At 41.4% G+C, this 21,630-nt stretch overlaps 1 protein-coding gene and 1 long non-coding RNA gene across 3 annotated transcripts; both read left to right on the top strand.

Annotated features, from left to right (window-relative positions):
* Window positions 1-277: 277 nt before the first annotated feature.
* Window positions 278-20,442, top strand: LOC126985225 (troponin C-like). 2 transcript variants are annotated; one of them, XM_050839840.1, is made up of 7 exons: window positions 278-506; window positions 4,186-4,194; window positions 6,250-6,277; window positions 6,775-6,918; window positions 7,087-7,206; window positions 14,776-14,907; window positions 19,691-20,442. In XM_050839840.1, exons 1-7 carry the CDS (start codon window positions 504-506, stop codon window positions 19,717-19,719), a joined length of 465 nt encoding a protein of 154 aa, XP_050695797.1. In that variant the 5' UTR covers window positions 278-503; the 3' UTR covers window positions 19,720-20,442. The 2 variants fall into 2 exon arrangements, with proteins under 2 accessions (XP_050695797.1, XP_050695803.1); XM_050839846.1 differs by lacking the exon at window positions 4,186-4,194 and having other exon boundaries at window positions 279-506.
* On the top strand, window positions 513-2,620 carry LOC126985237 (uncharacterized). Its single transcript, XR_007738413.1, has 2 exons — window positions 513-681; window positions 824-2,620. It is a non-coding gene; the product is annotated as an uncharacterized LOC126985237 (long non-coding RNA).
* Window positions 20,443-21,630: the final 1,188 nt, after the last annotated feature.

Genomic DNA, 21,630 nt, shown 5'->3' with positions numbered 1-21,630 from the left:
CCCTCTCTTCCTGGCCCTGTCCATCCCTTTTTCTACCTTGCTTCGTCTCTTCCTAGCTTATGAACCAGCTACTCTCTTCTCCCTCTTTCTACCTTCCTTCGTCCCTTACCTTCATCTTTTTCCACCCACCTCGTCCTTCTCTCCCTTCCTTCGTCCTTCCCTAGTTCTAGCCCACAGGCGCTCCCTCCCTCCCTCCCTCCGCGCTGATGGGGTCTGCAATGCCCTAGAATGATGTGGTTTAAAGTTCACAAATACCTAAGGTGGAGGAGGGCGCCCGCCGTCACCACCCCGTGTACGTGTGTGTGTACGTGTGTGTGCGTGTGTTGACGGCACGCCTGGGACGCTGAGGTGCCAGTGCCGCGAGACACTCAGGCGAGGGAACACCCACCACCACCCAACACCACCCCGCCCTCAGTGCCACCTCCACCACCCTTCCCCTCCACCCACCTCCTCCACCACCACTAGTCGCTACCTGTACCACCACCACCACCACCACCGCCAAAATGGTAAGTTCTCTATCTGTCTCTTCTCTTCTCTTTTCCAGCCGCGGTTTTCTACATCTGCACGTGAAGAGTCGATCGTCTGAGGAAGTGAAGGAAATGAAGAGAAAGATGAACGCAAGAAGAGTACGAGGGATAGGAAAGAGAAGATGATGAGTCTGAAGGAGTGAAGGAAGTGAAGGTTAAGATGAACACAAGAAGAGAACGAAGGAAAAAAGAACAGAGAAAGAGACGGAGAGAGGGGAAGAAAGACGAGACTGGCAGCAGGAAAAGAAATAAACGAAAGAGAAGATGATGAGTCTGAAGGAGTGAAGGAAGTGAAGGTTAAGATGAACACAACGAAGAGAACGGAGGAAAAAAAGAACAAAGAAAGACGATGAGGGAAGGATCTTTAGCCGCTGTCTCTTCTGCTTCCACATGATGATCGGCTTCTGGAGGACTTATTTTTCTTTTTCTTCGTTCACCATCGTCGGGAGAAGTGAAGGAAATGAAGGTGGAGATGAGAGTTCCCAAGTGGAGGATACAAAAAATTTAAGAGCGGGAATGAAGGATATGAAAACGTCCAGTGGCTTGATTGTGGAGAAATGAGTAATGGAAAGATGAAAAATAAATGGCACAAATAATAACACAGAGATAGACGGAGACCATAGATAAGAAAACAGACAAGAAAGAGACGGAGAAAGAGGGGAAGAAAAAAAGACAAGACTGGCAGCAGGAAAAGAAATACACGAAAGAAACAAGCAGATAAGAGCACGAGAGAAAGGCAGGAAGGGACGGACCGAGAAAAAATAAAACACGAAGAATCAGAGAAAATAGATTAGAAAGAGGAAGAGAGAGAGAGAGATACGAGACACGAAGACGGAGAAAGACGAGACAGGGAGAAAGAAACAAAGGCTGCAAGAAACAATCGACGCGTGAAGGACGAAAAAAAAGAGGAAAGAGAAACCAGAAACGAAAAAAAAAAAAGAGGAAAAGAGGAAAGAAACCTTCACCAAATCAAACGCTTTCTAAAACTAATGAATTCACACACACGACGCGGTGAATCAGATGAAGGAAGTTAATATACAGTACGAGTAGAAAAATGAGTCTTTTCTTCCACTGACAAAAGACGAAAAACAAAGAGCCACTCAGTTCTATTAACTTTTATAGGAGTAGTGCTTGGCGGGCTTTTTTGTTTGTTTGCTTGTTTTTTGTTGTTGTCTTTGTCTTTGAGCTTCTACCTTGACAGTAAAAAGAGAAGGAAAGAGCAAATAGAAAACTTTACTCCATACTCTTTATCACATTTCCCAATCATTAGACAAGAAAAAGAGCGAGTATTAATAAGTTTATAATCACAACTTGAGTATGAGTAGCATGAGTTGAGAAAAAAATGAGTAAAAGTATGATTGAAAGCTGAGTAAATTTCAATACAGATATGAGTCTTTCACAAGCCACGACTCACAGCACCTCTCAGAACACACGACTCGGTGCTTCAAAAGGGAGGGACTGAAGCGAGGATGAAGGAGTGCAGTGTATCTGTGTTTGCTTTTTCCTAGACTCGTTGATATTTCTTTCTTTCTTCTTGTTTTCCTTCTTTTTTTCTGGGAGGGTCTTTTTATATCTGTCAGCATTCTCCTAATTCATAATGGATTCAGACTTAAAGATTTTTCTCTCTCCTTTCTAATGACTTAAGAATAAATTGCTTTTTGTGAAGATTTTTTGTTCTTATTCTAATTTTCCTGCGAACCTTTCATATTTGCAAGCATTATCCTATTCTTTCCTCTCTTTATCCAGATTCCTGGGTTATTTTCTTCCTTTATCACTAAGAAAGTTTTAAGTGTGATCCTTTCTCGATATTTTTTGTTCTTATTTCTCGTTTTCTTTCTTTTTAGTTATTATGTTATTGTCGACATTCTCCTTTTCTCATTTGTTTTCATATTTTAAACTTGTACTGTTCCCTTCATCTAACTAGAATTGAAAAAAAAAAAGGAATATACAGGAATACGCACATAAAGAAAAAAGAAACACCTAAAATCACAGTAACAAAACACAAACACAGTCACACATTCAAACACAAACGCTCCCACAAAATCATGCGCAACATCCATGAAGGAAAAAAAGAAAAAAAAAAAAGAAAACAAGAGCGAGAAGAGGGAAGCAAACTGATCACTTCTTAAAACAGACGAACATTCACCACTGACAACCATCTATAAACACGCACGACCTTCCTATAACTCCAAACCACACCCAGTCACCCCATATTCCCAGACCCTCTAACGTCAAGCACATGATGGATATATTTTAAGCCCCAACTCTACGCCAGAAAAAAAGGTCGAAGTCTCCCCTGCCACGGCCCCATTCTCTATCACGGCTCCCGGGCTGGCTAGGGAGAGGCAAGGAAGGGCATAAGAGCGTATATTCCCTCCCCTCCACAGCCGATGACAGCCTTACAGAACCTGGGATTAAGAAGGAAAGGGCGAGGGAGGAAGACAACAGCTGATGACGAGGGTGACTCAGACGTGCCGACAAACAAGCGAGATGAAGCAAGGAAAGATGAAAGACGGGAGGAGAGACAAGAAAGGAGAAAGCGAAAGAGAGAGATCCATTCGAAAGATATGAAGAAAGGCAAACATGGACGACAAGAGATAGAGAGATAAGGAGATAGAGACAAACATGGGAGATGAAACAGAGGAAAGAGAGAGGAAAAAGGGGGTGGGGGTAATGCAGGTATCGGGGTCCGTGCCAGGCAGGAGAGCAAAGTCCACACACCCGAACAGAAGTGGAACAGGACAGACACAGACAGACGGAAAGACATACAGTCCTTTGTGTCAATAGAGGACGAATTGGACTCAGGCTTCGTCAGGGGACATCAAAGGGGAGGAATCTCCGCCTCAGCAAGAAAACAAATCATCAGCGACTTTGATTTTTGTTTTTCTTCCGATCTTATACAACTGTCTTTTGTTTATTATTTTAACGCATGTTTACTCCGAAATTTATTTATCTCTTTGATATATATATATATATATATATATATATATATATATATATATATATATATATATATATATATATATATATATATATATATATGACATTGCATCTAAAATAGCTAAATTAGAATATACTTTAGACGGGTAATACTGAAGCAGGTGATAATTTCAACGTCTGTGGATTTTGTAACCAGTGGTAATTAATTTTAGTTAATTCACTAAATCTGATGCAAAGACTTAAACATAATTTATTGTGACCTTAGAATTTAGACATTCTAATAAATAAACATCCTAACGTCAACTCAACCAATATAAGACTGATCAACAACCAAGACTGCAACACGTGAGGCGAGGTAAACCCAGCAAGATGTATTACCTAATCTTCTTTACTTATTTTCCCTGTGGATGTTTTGTCTTGATTCAACACCGCCTAACATAAAAATAAAACACTGGAACGGAGCCAGAAACACCCAAACACCCATTCATTTTGGCGCCCAGACACACACATCCCATTTTTTACTCGACACACACACACACACACATACACACACACACACTATACCCTTTTCGTCTCACCCTGAACGAGGACATGGGGAGAGCGGGAAAGAAACTAAAAAAAGAAAAAAAGAAAACAAGACAACAAAAACACAAACAAGTCAGGACAATCCATGAAATAATCTTCACCCTTATTTTCCCTTCCCTTTCTTCCTCTTTAGCCTGGACCAGTAAGTGACGCTATGCTGGCCGGACCCGTTTAAAGGGGGACCCAGCTAAGGGGGGCGTCTAAAAAGGGCCGCCTAAGGACTAACTCAAGGGGCAGAGCAACCCACTTCAACACGAGGAGATCGCCCACGCCCACCCGGCACCACACGCCCATCCCACACCCACCCACGCCCGCCCTTCACTCTGTTCTGTGCACCGGTCTGAAAAAAGGGATAGTAAGAGGGAGGAGGGAAGGAAAAAAGGAGGAGGAGGAGAGAGAGAAAAGAAGTGATACACATTGAGAAGGAAGGGAGATAGAGCTTGGGAAAGGAAGGAGGAGAGCGAAAGAGATACATAGCTTGTGATAACAGAAAGACGTAGAGTGTTTGGGTAAGGAAGGAGAGGAAAGAAGAGAAACAAAGCTATTGAGAAGAGGGAGAGAGGGATAAACTTTGGGAGAGGAAGGAGATCGAAAGAAGATATTAATATTTTGAGGAGAGAGGGGAAGACTTTGGTAGCGGGAGGAGAGGAGAGGAGTGATACATAGCCACTAAGAAGAGAGAGAGGGAGAGATTTTGGGAGAGGAAGGGAGTGAAAGGGGAAAGGACACTGAGTAAGGGAGGGAGAGGGACACATGCAGGGAGGAGGAGGGTAAGATATAATGAGAGCCGGAAGGAGAGACAGAGAAAGATTGCAGAGAAGGGGACAAGGAGAGAGGGATAATGAGGATGGGATGGAGGGTGGGAAGGACACGGGGAAAAGGCTTTAGATTTACAGAGAGCCAAGAAGAGCAATGTAAAGAGCATGTAAAGAGTCCTTATACCCAGGAAAATGACGAATATAAAAAGAGGAAGAATGTACGCAATGTTGCCAGAACAGAGAGACGGGTGGCGAGGGTGACAGTGTTACCATGGTGTGGATGTGGACTAACTACATAACATAGACTTAGCCCTAACAGTAATGAAATAAATACCCTAACACAAATATTTAACAGATAAGAGGAAACGTTTGTCCAGTTATAAAACCAATAACGGTGTCTGAGTTTAACTTCGGAACAATAACCACCAGCATAAACAGTTGAAATAATTGCTGTCCTAACAAATGCATGAGTGAATATTTGACCTGACAATAAAAACACTTCAATTATAAGATTACCTAATTCTTTACCTTAAAAGCACTTATCACGAGACATAGTTACCTTTTGACTATTGTTTTTGATCTCGTTACACTTAAAGGTACCACTAGCAAAAAGTTAAAAAAAGACAACAAAAGAAAAAAGTAGAGGAGAAAAAATTAATAAAAAATAGCTTGTGTTTTCACTTTCCATTGCCTCAGAATACCTCCAGACATCTACTTCATCGTCCTTACTGAAATACTATCAAGGTAAGATCATATATGCCCTCTGTTTACTTTGTCTACGCATCAAAATGTTACCAAAAACTACCAAACAGCCTCAGCCTTCTCAGACCCTCCTCTGTAAACTGTTTGAAGGATGAACATCGTAAAAAAGCTGAGGAATAAACCGTCTGATGGCCAAACAAAACATTTTCAAACACACATAAACGGCTTCCACGCACCATCGCCTCCACACACACACACACACACACACACACACACACACACACACACACACAGACACGCAATATTCTCTACATAATCGCTTCGTTTGCCTGTGAAATAACAAATACCTAAAACTTCTAATAATGTTCTGACACAACTAAATGAAACACTATCCATAAAGCAGAGACAAGAATAAGACATAAATTAAGAACAAATACTGAAGAAAAGAATAAACACTGGATCTTTTGAATACATAACTGGATCCATGAAGCCATTGATCATATTCATAAAATACAATACTGAAATTCCTCGACTCAGACTTCTCCTTTTAAATGAGAATTCTTTGGTTTCTCTTTTGCATACACTCAATAGTCCCTTTGAGAACCTTTCCAATCCCTTTATCTCTTTGCACATAGAGCGTTACAGAGATATGCAAAGAACTCAGTCAAAATTCTGTTTCCGTCCAGATTTATTGAGGTTTAATTACTGATCTTCATTCTCTGCTTCTCGTCTTTCAGGAAGAGTTGGATGAGGAGAAGATGACCAGTAAGTATCATTTTCCTCTGTTAATATTGTTGTTATTATTAGTGTTACTGCATATTTTTCTGAATGATAAATAAAACAAGATCACTGACGTAATTTCCATTTTCTTTCCTCCCATCCTACCTCTTCCCCATCTCCTCCCTCTCTCCCTCAAAACTTTTCTCCCTTCCTCGTTTTCTATTCCTCCTTTCTTCGCTCACGCTCACAAATTCCTCCTTTCTTCACTTCTCACAATCACCTAATCCTTCTTTCTCCAAACTTTCCTCACCTGTCTCTAACCTATTCCCACCTTTTCCTCCATTCTTCATTCCTCACACACCTTTTCCTACTTTCTACACTCCATCTAACCACCTTTCACTCCTTCCGCTCACCTCTTCCTCTTTTCTTCCTCCTCCCGTTCATCTTTTCATTCTTTCTTCCCTCCTCCTTCCCACCTTATCCCACATCTCCCCACACACCTTACTCCCTCCCTTCCCGCCCATCCTCCCGCCCGTAACCAGTGCTGCGGAAGGCGTTTACCATGTTCGACAGCGGGAAGACGGGCAAGATCGAGAAGGAGAAGATCAGAACAATCCTCAACACACTGGGCGCCAACTACATCGTTGAGGAGCTCGAAGCCTTGCTGCAGGACAACGATGTCGATGGTGAGCGGTAGCAGCAGCAGCGGTAGTAGTAGTAGTAGTAGTAGTAGCAAGGATGATATAATATAAATGCCATGACTAATAAGTTGGGAGTATACGCTATAGCTGGGCGTGACCTCGGTGCTCATCTCTGTAACAATGTCATCACAGTCATTTCCGTTCGCTTTCCAGGTACGGGCAAGCTCAACTTCGACTCATTCGTTCGTGTGGTTGGTCACTTCCTGGAGGAGCAGGACGAGGAGGCGATGCAGAAGGAGCTCAAGGAAGCGTTCAGGCTCTACGACAAGGAAGGTGAGGTTGATTTCTTTTTACTTTCTTTCTCCCTTTCTTCTCTGCATCCTTCCCTCCTTCCTTCCTTGCTTTCTTTCTTCTTCCCTCCCCTCTATGCTTCCTTCCTTCCTTTCTTTCTTGCTTTCACTTTGTTTGTTTGTTTCCTTCTTTCTTTCTTCCCTTCCTTCCTTTCTTTCTTTTTTTACTTTTATACTTTTTTCTTCCATTTATTTTCTGTATTCCTTTCTTCCTTTCTTCTTTCCTTAATCACTGGCTTCTTATTCTGTGCTCCCATTCTCTTTTTTGTTCACTTTTGCCTTCCTCCTCTCCTTCTTGACTATCTTTTTTTAATCCTTTGTCTTTTTTTTCCTTCTCCCCTTCCTTGCCTTAACTCCTGCATGCATTTTACTGGTCCTCCTTTATTCCTTGTCTAGTTCATTCTTCTTTCGTTTTTTTGTTTCTTTCATCTTTCCTACTTGGTCTCCTTCCTCCTCTTCCCATTTTCTTAATATAATGAATTCTGTCGTCTTATATTTTTTTTCCATTCTTCCTTTGTTCTGCCCTTCTTTCTTTCTCTTCCTTGTTTCTTCCCTCTCTCCTTCCTTCCTTCTCCTTTCATTCCATAATTTCTTCAGTCACGCACTCTTATTAACTTCTCCACCCCCTCCTCCTTCAAGCCCACTTCTTCTTTTTCTTCTTCTTCCTCTTCCTCATCTTTTTCTTTTTCTACTTCCTTTTCTTCTTGTTTCCTTCGTCTTCTTCTTCTTCCTTTTCTTTTTCTGTTTCCTTCTTCACCTTCTTTTTCTTCTTCTTCTTCTTCTTCTTCTTCTTCTTCTTCTTCTTCTTCTTCTCCTCCTGCTCCTCTTTCGCCCTCTCTGACCTTGTGACTCATGTACCTCATCTGTCATTCATCTCCTGCATTATTAATCTTCATTCTTATCAAGTCTTCTTTTTCTGTTCCCTCGTGAAGGTCAAACACGTCTTCTGTGCTTCCGTTTATTGCTCAACTCTTGGTACTCTTTTGCCGCTTCCGTGATGATCTCTCTCTCTCTCTCTCTCTCTCTCTCTCTCTCTCTCTCTCTCTCTCTCTCTCTCTCTCTCTCTCTCTCTCTCTCTCTCTCTCTCTCTCATCTACTTTCTTCATCTTTCTCATCTTGTTTTCTTCTCTACCTCGTATCTTTCCATCTTTCATCATTCTCCTTCTTCCTCGTCTCCTTCCACCAATTTTCATTTTCCTTCTTTCTCGCCTTTCCTCTCTTTCCTTCCTTCCTTATTACCTCCAGCACACAACCAGCTAATTAGAGGCAAAATAAAAGAGGGTCATTTGATTAATTATAAACGAGGGACATGAATACGAAAGTTGGAGAGAGAGAGAGAGAGAGAGAGAGAGAGCGCATATCCTCGTCTGTCTCCCCTGATCAATATGTGTCTCATTTTCTATGCTTCCTGACTGCCGTCTTGTAGGAGTCACCCTTAGGAAAAACGGGAAATATCTTGCCCCACGGAATTTCGAGCCGCGACTAAACTAAAACACCGCGAACCTCTTTCCTTTCTATACATTCCATATTTAACAATTTAGACTGAGTTTATATACAAACTGGAAGGATTCAATCACTCTATTACGTACCCTTGAAACTACTGCGCGATAGATACATAGATAAGAGGAGTTAGATATAGATAAATAGAGGGAAGGGAACGAGATATAGTGCGAGATATAGATAGGGAGATAGAGATATATAAGTATAGATAGATAGACAGAGGGAAGAAAAAGAGGAAGGCGGAAGAGATATACTGTGCAATAGATATAGATAGGCAGATAGAGAGATACGAATAGATTGATGGATAGACAGAGGTTGAGAAATGAAGGAGGGGAAGAGATTTATTATGCCATAAGATATAGATATGCAGATAGAGGGGGATATGGATAGATAGATAGATAGACAGTGGGAAAAAGAGGGAGAAGATATATATGGGGTTACAGCGTTCACATCTATTTATGGACGTGGGCCAAATACCAGTAGCTTTTAACGTGACAAGAGTATTTCAAACAATTTCAAACAACCATTAATCAGTCTGCACGAGTTTATGAGCGGCAGCAGTGGCGCGGGTCAACGTACAGGAGCTTTTGAAAGGAGGAAAATGTTGCCTATCCGTCTGTGTATATTCTGAATCTGTGAATTTACTGTTGCCGGCTCCACTCACTTCAGTTTCGTTGGGTTCTCTGTGTGGGAGCTTTATTCTGGTTAGTTATGACTTTGTGCCTTTATCTGATTTATTGATGAATGTTCTTGTTAGTTACGATTCTGTGCATTCATCTATTTTTGTTAGTTTAGTTTGTGTTTGAGAGACTTTCTGTGAATTCCGATGATGTGGCTTCACCTTACTATTCTTGGTGGTAACGTTTCTGTGCCTTCACCTGATTTGAAACACCTGCTTTTGCGTCCGTCTTCCTTTATTGGTTTACTGTTAACTTTATTTCCCATTCGCTGGACTGATTAATGCTTGCTTCGTCTACAATTTACTGACTTCGAATATATTTTTTGCATTTTGATTATCTGTGTTTATTTCTCAAGCACTTTCTCAAGCTTTACATTTTAATTTCTCCATCATGGTTGCATAACATATATTTCTCAATCTTGTATATTTCCTTAACTCCATCTTGACAATCTTCTTTTCTTAATGGAATTTGCATATTTTCCCCAATCTCACTCTCATTCTTAATTGCCTATACCTTACTTAAATATTTTCTTTTACTTTACTTCACTCTTAACACTTTGAAATATTTCTTTTAATTAAAACGTTTTAATTAACCAGATAAAAAAGGGAGGAAACTTCATGGCTTCGAAATTTAAATACCTAGTAAAAATGTTACCAAATATGGGTGAAACATATTATTAGGTAAGTTCAGGTAATAGCCAATATGTGTGTTTGTTTAAGCATCATATATCCACCCCTGCTGTGTGGGTGTGCGTGTGTGTGTGTGTGTGTGTGTGTGTGTGTGTGTGTGTGTGTGTGTGTGTAACTGATGAAGTGTGTACACACACACACACACACACACACACACACACACACACACACACACAGCGGTTATCTCTCATTCTTGTTTGCTCTCCATTTATGTTCTCCTAAATCGTATGTTTGGAGCTGAAACTGTAACGTGTGTGTGTGTGTGTGTGTGTGTGTGTGTGTGGTCAGGGATGGGCTTTTTGAACTATGATATATACGTACACACACACACACACACACACACACACACACACACACACACACACAAACATTAAAACGCCTTCCTCACTTCGTTTACCTCGTTTCATATTATTTACTCACACGTATAAACAGGAAATGCTAATAATAATGAAACTGTTGAGACATTTCTTTGCATAAATATACCGAAGCTGACGCCTCATTTGTAGCCTGCATCTCCTCCTCCTCCTCCTCCTCCTCCTCCTCCTCCTCCTCCTGGGAAACTGATATCAACGTCAAGGAGACACAAAGGAATCATCTTTTGTTTTAATGTTAATTTATGTAAAGTTACTCACTCCTCTGGGACGCTCTCTCTCTCTCTCTCTCTCTCTCTCTCTCTCTCTCTCTCTCTCTCTCTCTCTCTCTCTCTCTCTCTCTCTCTCTCTCTCAGTGTGTGTGTGTGTGTGTGTGTGTGTGTGTGTGTGTGTGTGTGTGTGTGTAAAGCAATGACTAAAAATAATGCCTGTAAAAAGAAGGCAACAAGAAAAATAACAGCCAGCACCACCTCTCTCTCTCTCTCTCTCTCTCTCTCTCTCTCTCTCTCTCTCTCTCTCTCTCTCTCTCTCTCTCTCTCTCTCTCTCTCTCTCTCTCTCTCTCTCTCTCTCTCTCTCTCTCTCTCTCTCTCTCTCTCTCTCTCTCTCTCTCTCTCTCTCTCTCTCCGCAACACACAAAAAATAAATCGGAGGTAAAAGCTGCCCCTCGTATTTATGGCGCGAAATACACTTGACTACAGCGGTAATATTAACTCTTTTAAAAGCGTGACAGTAATGAGGTCAGGCAACACTTATTTCTTTCTCTCTCTTTGCAAGTTGGGGCGTTGTTTTGCGTGTTATTATCTACCTATGTTCTTCTGTTTTTTTTTGTGTGTTGTACAGTTGGCTTTATATACACGGTGATATCTTATTTCTTCCACCGGTTTTTCCTCTTTTTCTTCCTTTTCTTCGTGTACTTTTTCATTTTATTTTCCACTTCCATTTTCATTTCATTTTTTTTCTTTTCCGTTTTTGTCCTTCCCCTTTTTCTTTTTTGTACTTATTCTTGTGCTTTTTTTTCCTCCTTTTCTTCTCCTTTTCCTCCTCCTCCTTCTTTTTCTTCGTCTTCTCCTTCTCTTCTTATATTTATCTTCTTGTTCTTGTTCATCTCCTTTATGTTCTTCGTTTTCCTCCTCTTTCTCTTCCACTTCATATTTTTTTCTCCTCCTCCTCCTCCTCCTCCACCTACTCTTCCTCTGGGCTTTAGGGTAATTTGCCTTTGTTTACCTTCGTCTTTACGTGTAGGGTCTTAAGGGCCCTTGTCCCTTACACCTCAAAGCTTCTCGACCCTTTCTGAGACAGACTGTGAATGAACCCTACTCTCTCTCTCTCTCTCTCTCTCTCTCTCTCTCTCTCTCTCTCTCTCTCTCTCTCTCTCTCTCTCTCTCTCTCTCTCTCTCTCTCTCTCTCTCTCTCTCTCTCTCTCTCTCTCATTTACTTTTTTTACTTCTTCAATTTACTGTTTTCGAAGCTATGAGGGAACGTAAAAGTTAGGTAGATTAATGTAGACGGATGACTATAGATAGACAGATAAATGGAGATCGAAAGAGACAGATAAAGACACACACACACACACACACACACACACACACACACACACACACACACACACACACACACACACCAACGCAACTTTTTTCTGCAATAATTCTCAGGTCGTTGCTTTTCTTCGCTGCACACACAAACAATCGGGTCCTTTAAATCCGGCGCCGTACAGCTGCATAATATAATGACGGCGCTAATGGCCCCTGATAACGACGCCACACAGATATTTATGGCGCGGCGAAAACTATTATGAGCGTCGAATATAATAAGAAAAATAAATATGGACGGTTTGAATTTTTTTTTTTCAACGCCTCGTTTTTTGTATTTTTTTTCTCTTTGGAATAAGAAAAAATAATGGTGGTGGTTTGAATTACTTTTTTTTATGCTAGTTTTATATTTTTAATCACTTTTCGCTATTTCTATTTTTTGCTCTTGCTTTGTCTTTTTCTTTTTTGGAGTGGATGAATTTAACGTTTTTTTTTTTCTCGCTCTGTTGATGATGTTTTAAGCTATTTTTTTCATTTTTTATTATTTCTTTTTCTAACATTCTTTTACATCGTCTCTCTCTCTCTCTCTCTCTCTCTCTCTCTCTCTCTCTCTCTCTCTCTCTCTCTCTCTCTCTCTCTCTCTCTCTCTCTCTCTCTTAATTAAGCCGCCCACCTCCACGTCCGATCCATTTACAGGCCCAAGCTTTCCTGTCGTTAATTACTACCCATATACCTGTCACCCTACCCCTCCTTCCCTTCCTTCTCTCCCTTCCTGTCTTCTCTCAGCTTTCCATTCTTCATCCTTTCCTCCCTCCCTCCTTTCCTTCTCTCCTTCCTGTGTACTCTAAGTTTTTCAGTCTTTTTCCTTCTCATCCTCCATCTCCTTTATATATCTGCTTCCTACTTTCATCCATTTCCTTTCTCTCTCCCCTTCTCTATCCTCTTTTTTTTTCTCTTTCCTTTCTTCCTTCCTTCCCTCTACTTTTTTTCATACTTCTCTACTTCATCACTCTTCCTTTTTTTTTCACTCATCGTCCTTTCCTTTCATTCAACATTTCTTACTCTCTCCCCTGCTCCTAGTGACCTACCTACCTATCTCTCTCTTCCCTCTCAGCCTCCTTCCTTCCGTCTTTCAGCTTTTTCTCTAATTATCGACTCCTCTCTTCCCTTTCCTTCTCTCCCTCCTTGCTTTGTCCCTTTCCTCTTATTCTTCTCTCTCCTGTTTCACCTTACCTCTCTACCTCTCTTCTTCTTCCTTATCCCTCCTTCCTTCCGCCTTTCCGCTTTTGCTCCAATTATCAACCCCACCTTCCGTCACCTCTCGGTCCTTGCTTTGTCCCTTCTTTCCTATCCTTCTCTCTCCTGCTTTTCCTTACATATCTACCTCTCTTCCTTCTCGGCTTCCTTCCTTCCGTCTTTCCTCCGTTCCTCTAATTATCAACCCCATCTTCCTTCTTCTTTCGGTTCTTGCTTTGTCCCTTCTTTCCTATCCTTCTCTCTCCTGCTTTTCCTTACCTATCTACCTCTCTCTTTCTTCTCGGCTTCCTTCCTTCCGTCTTTCCTCCGTTCCATCTACAAGACTCTAATTATCAACCCCATCTTCCCTCTCCTCTCCGTCCTCCCTTTGTCCCTTCCCTCTCCCGACCCTTTCCCTTCCTTCCTCCTCCTTACCCACACAACCGCAACCTATTAACATGGCGCCTTGCCTCCCCTACCTGCCCTCTGTTTAACTCCTCTGTCTAATTAATTGTTCTCTTCCCTTCTTTACAGAGGAGTTATGCTTCCCACACTCTATTCTTCTTCTCTCTCTTTCTTTCTCCTGACTGATCTTTCTCCTTTAGTACAATCATTACCCCCTCTTCCTTCTTTTTTTTTGTGTATGTATTCCCAGTTTTATGAAGACCGTTTTTTTTTTTCCTGACGTGGTTTTATGCAAATGTATCTCTGTCTTTTTTCCTTTAATTTTAAGTGTTTTTAACAGATAAGGATTTTTTCTACCCTCAATTCCTCCTACATTATCTTTTCCTCCATCATTATCAACACTCACTCACCACTCCTATGAACACTGCTTTTGCTTAATGAACCAACTCCCTCCTTCAATGATTCTACTCTCAATAACAGCCAAACTTCTTAATTAACCTCTCATTACACACTATCTCTACCTCCATCAACTCCACCACCATCATCCATTACAACACACCCTCTCCACACAATAAACAGTAAACAAACTCCCTTCTTAAAGTCCTCTGCCATTGACTCTTCTCCCCTCATTTTACTCTCTCTATCTCCATCAGCATCGTCGCCAATATCCACTAAAACACACTCTCTTCACTCTTATAAGCACTAAACTTATCCTCCTTTTCCATTCCCTGTCCTCAACACTAATCCACCTCTTTATCCTTTCCTTCCACACAATCCCTCCCATCAACATCTAACACTCCCTCACTTTTTTTTTTACAGCTAAAGAAACAGCTCAAGGGCAACAAAAAAAGGTGTAAAAAAAAAAAAAAACCCGCTAATCGCTGTTCCCACAAAGCAAAAAATAATGAGCGGGCAAAAGAGAGGTCAATTTCGGGAGGAGAGGTGTCCTGAAACATATATACATTAAGCTTATTCATTTCTTAATTTTCCATCAACATTAACTCAACCACTTATCCTCTTCTGCCCACCTCCACCCCTCCCCCTCATAAAACCCCTCTCCTTACTCCTATACCTTCCAACAACCCAATCTCCTCAACTCTTCACACCTCCACACCGTTCAAAACAATCTCCTCTTCCCCAGGTAACGGGTTCATCCCCACGGCCGCGCTCAAGGAGATCCTGGGAGCTCTGGATGACAAGCTGACGAGTGCGGACTTGGACAACATTGTGGATGAGATTGACGAGGACGGCTCCGGCACAGTGGACTTTGATGGTGAGGATGAAGAGGAGGATGGAGGAAGCAAGGGGTGGGAGGGGGTGAGGCAGGCCAGGGTGGTGTGCCGGGAGGGAGTTCAGAAGGAGGATGGGATGTGTTATGGAATGAATGGGGAGTGTAAGGAAGGGAAAGGCAGGGGTAAAGGGTGAAAGGGAGGCGCGGACGAAAGGATGGAACTAGAGAAAGGGGATGGAATGGGTTGTGGAACGAAGGGTGAGGGAGTTAGAAAGGGAGAGGCAAGGGTGAAGGGAAGATGGATGGGGAGGGAGAGGTGAAGGGTAATGGAAGAAGAGGCATGAATGAAGGGGGAGGGAGTAACGAAGGGTGATGGAAAGGGTAAGGAAATGATGGGTGAATGTGTTAGAAAGGGAGAGGAAGGAGTCTGGTAGGCCTATACAAGGCAGCACCTGCGAACCTAACCCCACCTAAAATCACTACCTATATATGAATTTGTCAAATCTATTTTTGAATGTGACCTTCATATTGGCACTGACGACATAGACATAAATGAAAGTGTAGGATGATAAGAGAGGAGGGGACGGGTTATGAAGTGAAGGGTGAGTAAGAAAGGGAGAAGCAGGGGTGAAAGGTAGATGAAGGGGGAGGCATAGATGAGGGGTAAAGAAACAGGAGGCATGAAAGAAGGTGAAGGGGATAAGGAAGGGGAATGGAAAGAGTAATGGATTGAAGGATGAGCGAGTAAAGAAGGGAGAGACAGGAGTGACGGGTGAAGAAAGGAGAGGCATGAATGAAGGTGAAGGGAGTAAAGGAGGGGGACAGCAAGGGTTATGAAACAAAGGGTGAAAGAGGAAGGAAGGGAGAAGCACGGGTGAAGGGTGGATGAAGGGTGGATGAAGAGAAGAAGCAAGGGTAAATGGGGAGAGTAAATGAGTTAGGAAAAGGGTAAGGGGACAGAGAGAGAGAGAGAGAGAGAGAGAATATTTCCCATGATGCTATAAGGAAAAAGTAATCACCAATATTAACATGATAATTTTGACACGAACATTAGCATCTGAGTCCAATTAAGTTTTACACATTTTTCTCACACAAATTGCTAGACTGGAAATACGTTAAAGAAATAAAAAAAAAAGTGTAATTACATCGTAACTATTTATCGCATCTTCTTGTCCCACTTTTTATCGCTCAGAAACTTTGCCTTAATTTGTAGCCTCATAAATCATGCTCTCTCTCTCTCTCTCTCTCTCTCTCTCTCTCTCTCTCTCTCTCTCTCTCTCTCTCTCTCTCTCTCTCTCTCTCTCTCTCTCTCTCTCTTCATTCCTTCATTCACTTGCCTTCTTCCCCTGTATATTATTTTTCATATTGTTTACTACTTACGTTTTTCTTCTTTAATTCATTTTCTACTTTATTATTGACCTTTTTCCCTGCCCCCTTTTCTACCTCATTCCTTTCCCCTTTTTCTACCTCATTCCCTTGCCCCTTTTCTACCTCTGTATTTCATCTCTTTCCCCTTCCTTTTCTGTCCTCAATTCAACATTCCTTTCCTCTTTTCCTTTACTTGCGTACCTCTTCCATTCAACCGTCTTCCTCATTCTCGACTTCTTGGTGGAATAAACTACTTTTCCTCCTCTTTCGCTTTCCTGTCCTTTAAACAATTCCTTTCCCTTCCTTTTCTTTCCACTCCTTTCCCTTCCTTTCCCTTCCCTTCCCTTCCTTTCCCTTTCTTTCCCTTCCCTTCCCTTCTCTACCCTACCTTTATTTTCGTTCCTTTCCTTTCCCTGAACTCTAAACTGTCCCTATCCCTTACTCTCTCTTCCTTACCATTTCTTTATTTCCCAGTTCCCAAAATGGTCCTTCTCTCTTTTCCGTTATCCTTTTCCCCTCCCTGCGCCCATTTAGTTTTTCTCCCCTTTTCCTTTCTCTCGACCACTTTATCTGCCACTCTAAGATAATTGGACGATTCGTAGTTTTTCGTTTTTTATTGTTGCTTTTTTTTCTTTTGTTCTGCTGGCTTGCGGTTTCTATTTTTTTATCTTTATCTTCTGCTGTTTCATCTTCAATTCTTTTATCTTCTTCCTGCTATTTATTTTTTCTTTTCTTCTTGCTACTTGATATTTCTCTTCTTCATCTTCACTCAAAGCCTCTATAAATCTCTACCTCTATTCCTAACAGTTTACAGCAATATCTTCTGCTGTTTAATCTTCTCTATATTTTTCTTACCCTTCAAGAATTACCATCACCTTTAGCCCAATCATCTTCCTTATCCCTCATCTTGGTTAATCCTACCCTTTCACAGGATTACCTATCATCATCTTCCTATCTACACATTCTTTATCCCTACGAATTCTTTTTTATCTTCTTCCTGCTATTTATTTTTTCTCTTTTCTTCTTGCTACTTGATATTTCTCTTCTTCATCACACTTCTTATAACCACTCAAAGCCTCTACAATTCTCTACCTCTATTCCTAACAGTTTACAGCAATATCCTTCTACATTTCCCTTTCCTTCACTCTTCTTCCCTTTCCTTACTCTTCCTTTTCCCTTACCCTTCAAGAACTACCATCATCTTTAGACCCATCACCGTTCTTATGCCTTAATCTTAGCTAATCCTATCGTTTCACGGGGTTACCTATCATCATCTTCCTATCTACACATTCTTTATCCCTTCAAATTCTTTTCCTTTGATTTTTACGCTTTTCCCAGTCCTTTTTTTGGTCACTTTTCATCCCTTGTAATCCTACCCTTTTAGAGGCTCACCTAACACGCTGCAATTCACACATTCCTTATCCCTAATACTTCTCTTCTTATATTTCTCCCTGTCCTATTTTTGTTCTTTTTTCTCACTCTTCTTCCATTATTTCCCTTTCCCTATTCATACCATCTTGCAACTTATCTCTTTATCTTTCTAAGCTCCTTATTCAAGAAACATCATCCAATCATCTACTGACTTTCCTAATCCTTCCCTTCGCAGATTAACCAATTACCATCATCACCTTTATCCCTATCCATTATACATTCCCATTTCATCTGCCATCTCCTTCAGTCTGTCCCATTTACAAGCTCGCATATCACTACCATCCACATATATCTCAGGTCTCCCTTGATCCTATTCCCTCAAAGACACCAGTAACATCGTCCCCCTTCCCCTCCATTACCCATTCATCCGCCCCTTACCATTACCTGTGGAGGCTGAAGAAGATGGAAGCTAAGGGGGGTCTACATAAGTTTGTGAGCCATCGGTGTTTGGAAGACTTACTAGCTCTCTTAAATCATACGAGTAGAGTCAAACTTCCCTACTCTCTCTCTCTCTCTCTCTCTCTCTCTCTCTCTCTCTCTCTCTCTCTCTCTCTCTCTCTCTCTTGAATGTTTTAAAATACTTAATGGTTTCACGAATGTAGACAGAACAAAATTATTTATGATCGATGACACTCTCTCTCTCTCTCTCTCTCTCTCTCTCTCTCTCTCTCTCTCTCTCTCTCTCTCTCTGGGACGTGTTGAAGGAGCTTATAAATGGAATAAGCTCCCACCTTCAGTGTTCTCTCTCTCTCTCTCTCTCTCTCTCTCTCTCTCTCTCTCATTGAACTTAAGAGTAGAAATGCAACGTTTTGGAGCCATCTGATTAATGACTTAGGTTTAAGGACAGACCACCTAGTCTGGACCATGGGGTCTCTGGTCTGATTTTCTCTCTCTCTCTCTCTCTCTCTCTCTCTCTCTCTCTCTCTCTCTCTCTCTGGGACGTGTTGAAGGAGCTTATAAATGGACAGAGGCCTTACCCAGTGACTTTCTCTCTCTCTCTCTCTCTCTCTCTCTCTCTCTCTCTCTCTCTCTCTCTCTCTCTCTCTCTCTCTCTCTCTCTCTCTCTCTCTCTCTCTCTCTCTCTTCCTGTTATTGATCGGATCTCAGGAAGGAAGAAAAAGGAAGAGGTTAGTGACGAGTGAAGAAACCTGATCTCTCTCTCTCTCTCTCTCTCTCTCTCTCTCTCTCTCTCTCTCTCTCTCTCTCTCTCTCTCTCTCAAGAGCCAATAAGCTTCCCCCAGGTCTGATCAAAGGCATATCTTGAGGGGCCGGCGAAGGTCTCAGCCTAAGTAATGAATCGTCTCTGTTAGAATCATTGTTATTTTTCATCCTCTTCTACTTCCCCAGAGCTGGATTTATTCAGACGTATTTATTGGTGGGTATTTTTCTTCTCTTGGCTAACGAAGTACTCCTGGCTAATGTATTTCTTTGATTTGCGTCTATTTGAGGGCTTATTTGTGGTCATTTGTCAGGATAAATTTAGTCCTTGAAAATATGACGTAATTCTGATGAGTGGCTTTATTACTAACGTACTTCTTTTGATTAATTTCGACCACAAAGTGATATTAGTTGCATTCAAAGAAAATATTGCTATATGGTTTTCAGTCATAGATTGAGGTTTGAAACAATATCAATTTACCGATTTCAAATTAATTCTATCAACCTCTGTGTGTGTGTGTGTGTGTGTGTGTGTGTGTGTGTGTGTGTGTGTGTGTGTGTGTGTGTGTGTGTGTGTGTGTGTGTGTGAGCGTGCGTACGCTTGTGAACGCATGAAGGTATGAATATGAAGATAGTAAAACCTTTGATAAGACCAGAAACCTTTGCATAAATTCAGAAGTTATTGAAAAGTGCGTGTGTGCGTATGTGAATGTGCGTTCGTTCGTGCGTGTATGTGCGTGTGTGTATGTGTGTGTGTGTGTGTGTGTGTGTGTGTGTGTGTGTGTGTGTGTAAACAGGAATACTCACAAGATACTAAGATCCTCTATACGCTAACAAGGTAGTGAAATGTGTGTTCTTGTTCCCGCAGAGTTCATGGAGATGATGACCGGGGACTAGTCCGCCCGCCAGGTGCTGCCCACTGGCGGGGACACGGCCAACCAGCCTCTCGCCTCGCCCCGCCTCTCTCTCTCACACTCTCTCTCCCTTACCCTCCCTCTCTACCCCCCTCCTCTCTGTCTCTCCCTCTCTCTGATTTATATATTCCTTACTTTTCCTCGCTTTCTATTATACATTTCCTTTCTTCAATCTACTCCTCCTCCCTTTTCTCCACTTCTTTAATCTTCTCTATCTTTTCCTCCTCTTCCTCTATCTTCTCGTTTCCTTTTCCTCCTCCTACGCCGGTATACACAACGGACAACGCTTGAAGCCAAATTTACTGAAGAAAGAAAGGGAGATGAATGTGTGCCCGCAAGCTTCCTTCACCTCATACTTTCTAAAGAGAAGAGAAAGATATATTTTCCTGGCCAATGGTGTCGCTTTAATATGCTTTAATATGTAATTGTTTTCATTATACTCATTTATGTGTTTCCTATTTTTTTTGTAAGGGCTGGGTGGAAAAAACATGTATATTTCTGTATTTCTTCTAATTTCCTATATTTGTTTATTTCTTTCTATTTTCCTTATTTTAGGGAAAGCAATGTAGAACGCTTCTGGATAATTTTTTGTAAGACTTGTATTACCTGAAAAAAAAGAACATATATATACTTTCCTGGAATTTTCTGTAATTTTCGTTTTTTCTTTCACTTCAAGGAAAATATATTGACAGTGTCCTGAGCCACATTCTGTTGATCATTTTCCTTTTGTCTTCCTCTTTTTTCTTCTTGCTTCCCAACCTTTTTTATCTTTTCTCTAACTTTTTTTATCAACGCCACGGAGTTCCTTTCTTTCTCCTCATTCTTTTCCTTCCCAAAATATCTTTCCTCACACGCTACCTCCTCGACTTATCCCTTCATCCTCTCTGCACTTCCTCTCCTCTTCCCTTTCTCTCTTACTTTACCTTCCAATCAATCACACAATTACGTTTCTTTCTCTTTCTCGCACTCTTTTATCTTCAAATATCTCACTCAATGATATATCTTCTCTCATTTTATTTACTTCCCTCCGTCTTTCTAGTTCCTTTCCTTTATCCCTCCTCTTCCTTCTCCTCCTTCACACCTTTTTGTTGATCATTAGTACAAATATTGACACAGACCACCGACCACCAACACCACCGCCCTCTACAGACTCAGACTCATACATAAGATCAATGTCAACACAATACAATCAGCACCTTTTTTTTCTCTCTTTTCTTTTCTTCTTCCTTTACCAATCCATCGCCTTCGTTTCGTTTCCCTTTTCTTTCCTTCCCTTTCTCGTCATCTTTCATCCTTTTCCTTCCCTAATCTTCCATTTCTACCACTTTTTTCTCCTTCCTTTACTTTCATCGCTTTCCTTTTCCCGCTTACGTTATGCCTATCCTTTCTCTTCACTTTTCTTCCTTTCGTTTCTTTCCCTATGTATTTTCTCCTTTCCTTTCTCTTGCCCATCCACCATAGATGTCTTCAGCCTTCTCTCCCTATCAATCCTTCTACTTCTTTCTTCTCCTTTGAATTATAATTACATTTCCTCTTCCTATACTCTGTTTCTTTTCCCCATCCCTTACTTCTTCCTTATCCGTTACTTCCCCCGCCTTTTTTTCCGTTCCCTTCCCTTTCTTTATTCCATGTTTTCATTTCTCTTCCCTTGCCTTCCCTGCTCAACCATCCCTTACCTTTCCTTCCTCTCCCTTCTTCCGGGGCCCTTATGCCATATATGCGTAACGTGAACACGTGAGCTTTTTATACGTAACGGTTGGTAGCGAACTAAGTTTTATTTATCGTTGACGCACAGGTGTGGCTACTTCAGACAGGTGAACATAATTACGTACTACTACTACTACTATTACTACTACTACTACTACTACTACTACTACTACTACTACTACTACTA

This window comes from Eriocheir sinensis, chromosome 5 (genome assembly GCF_024679095.1).
Source record: "Eriocheir sinensis breed Jianghai 21 chromosome 5, ASM2467909v1, whole genome shotgun sequence".
Lineage (NCBI taxonomy): Eukaryota > Metazoa > Arthropoda > Malacostraca > Decapoda > Varunidae > Eriocheir > Eriocheir sinensis.
Note: the sequence above shows the minus strand (reverse complement) of the source record. Positions and strands in the feature narration are given on the sequence as shown.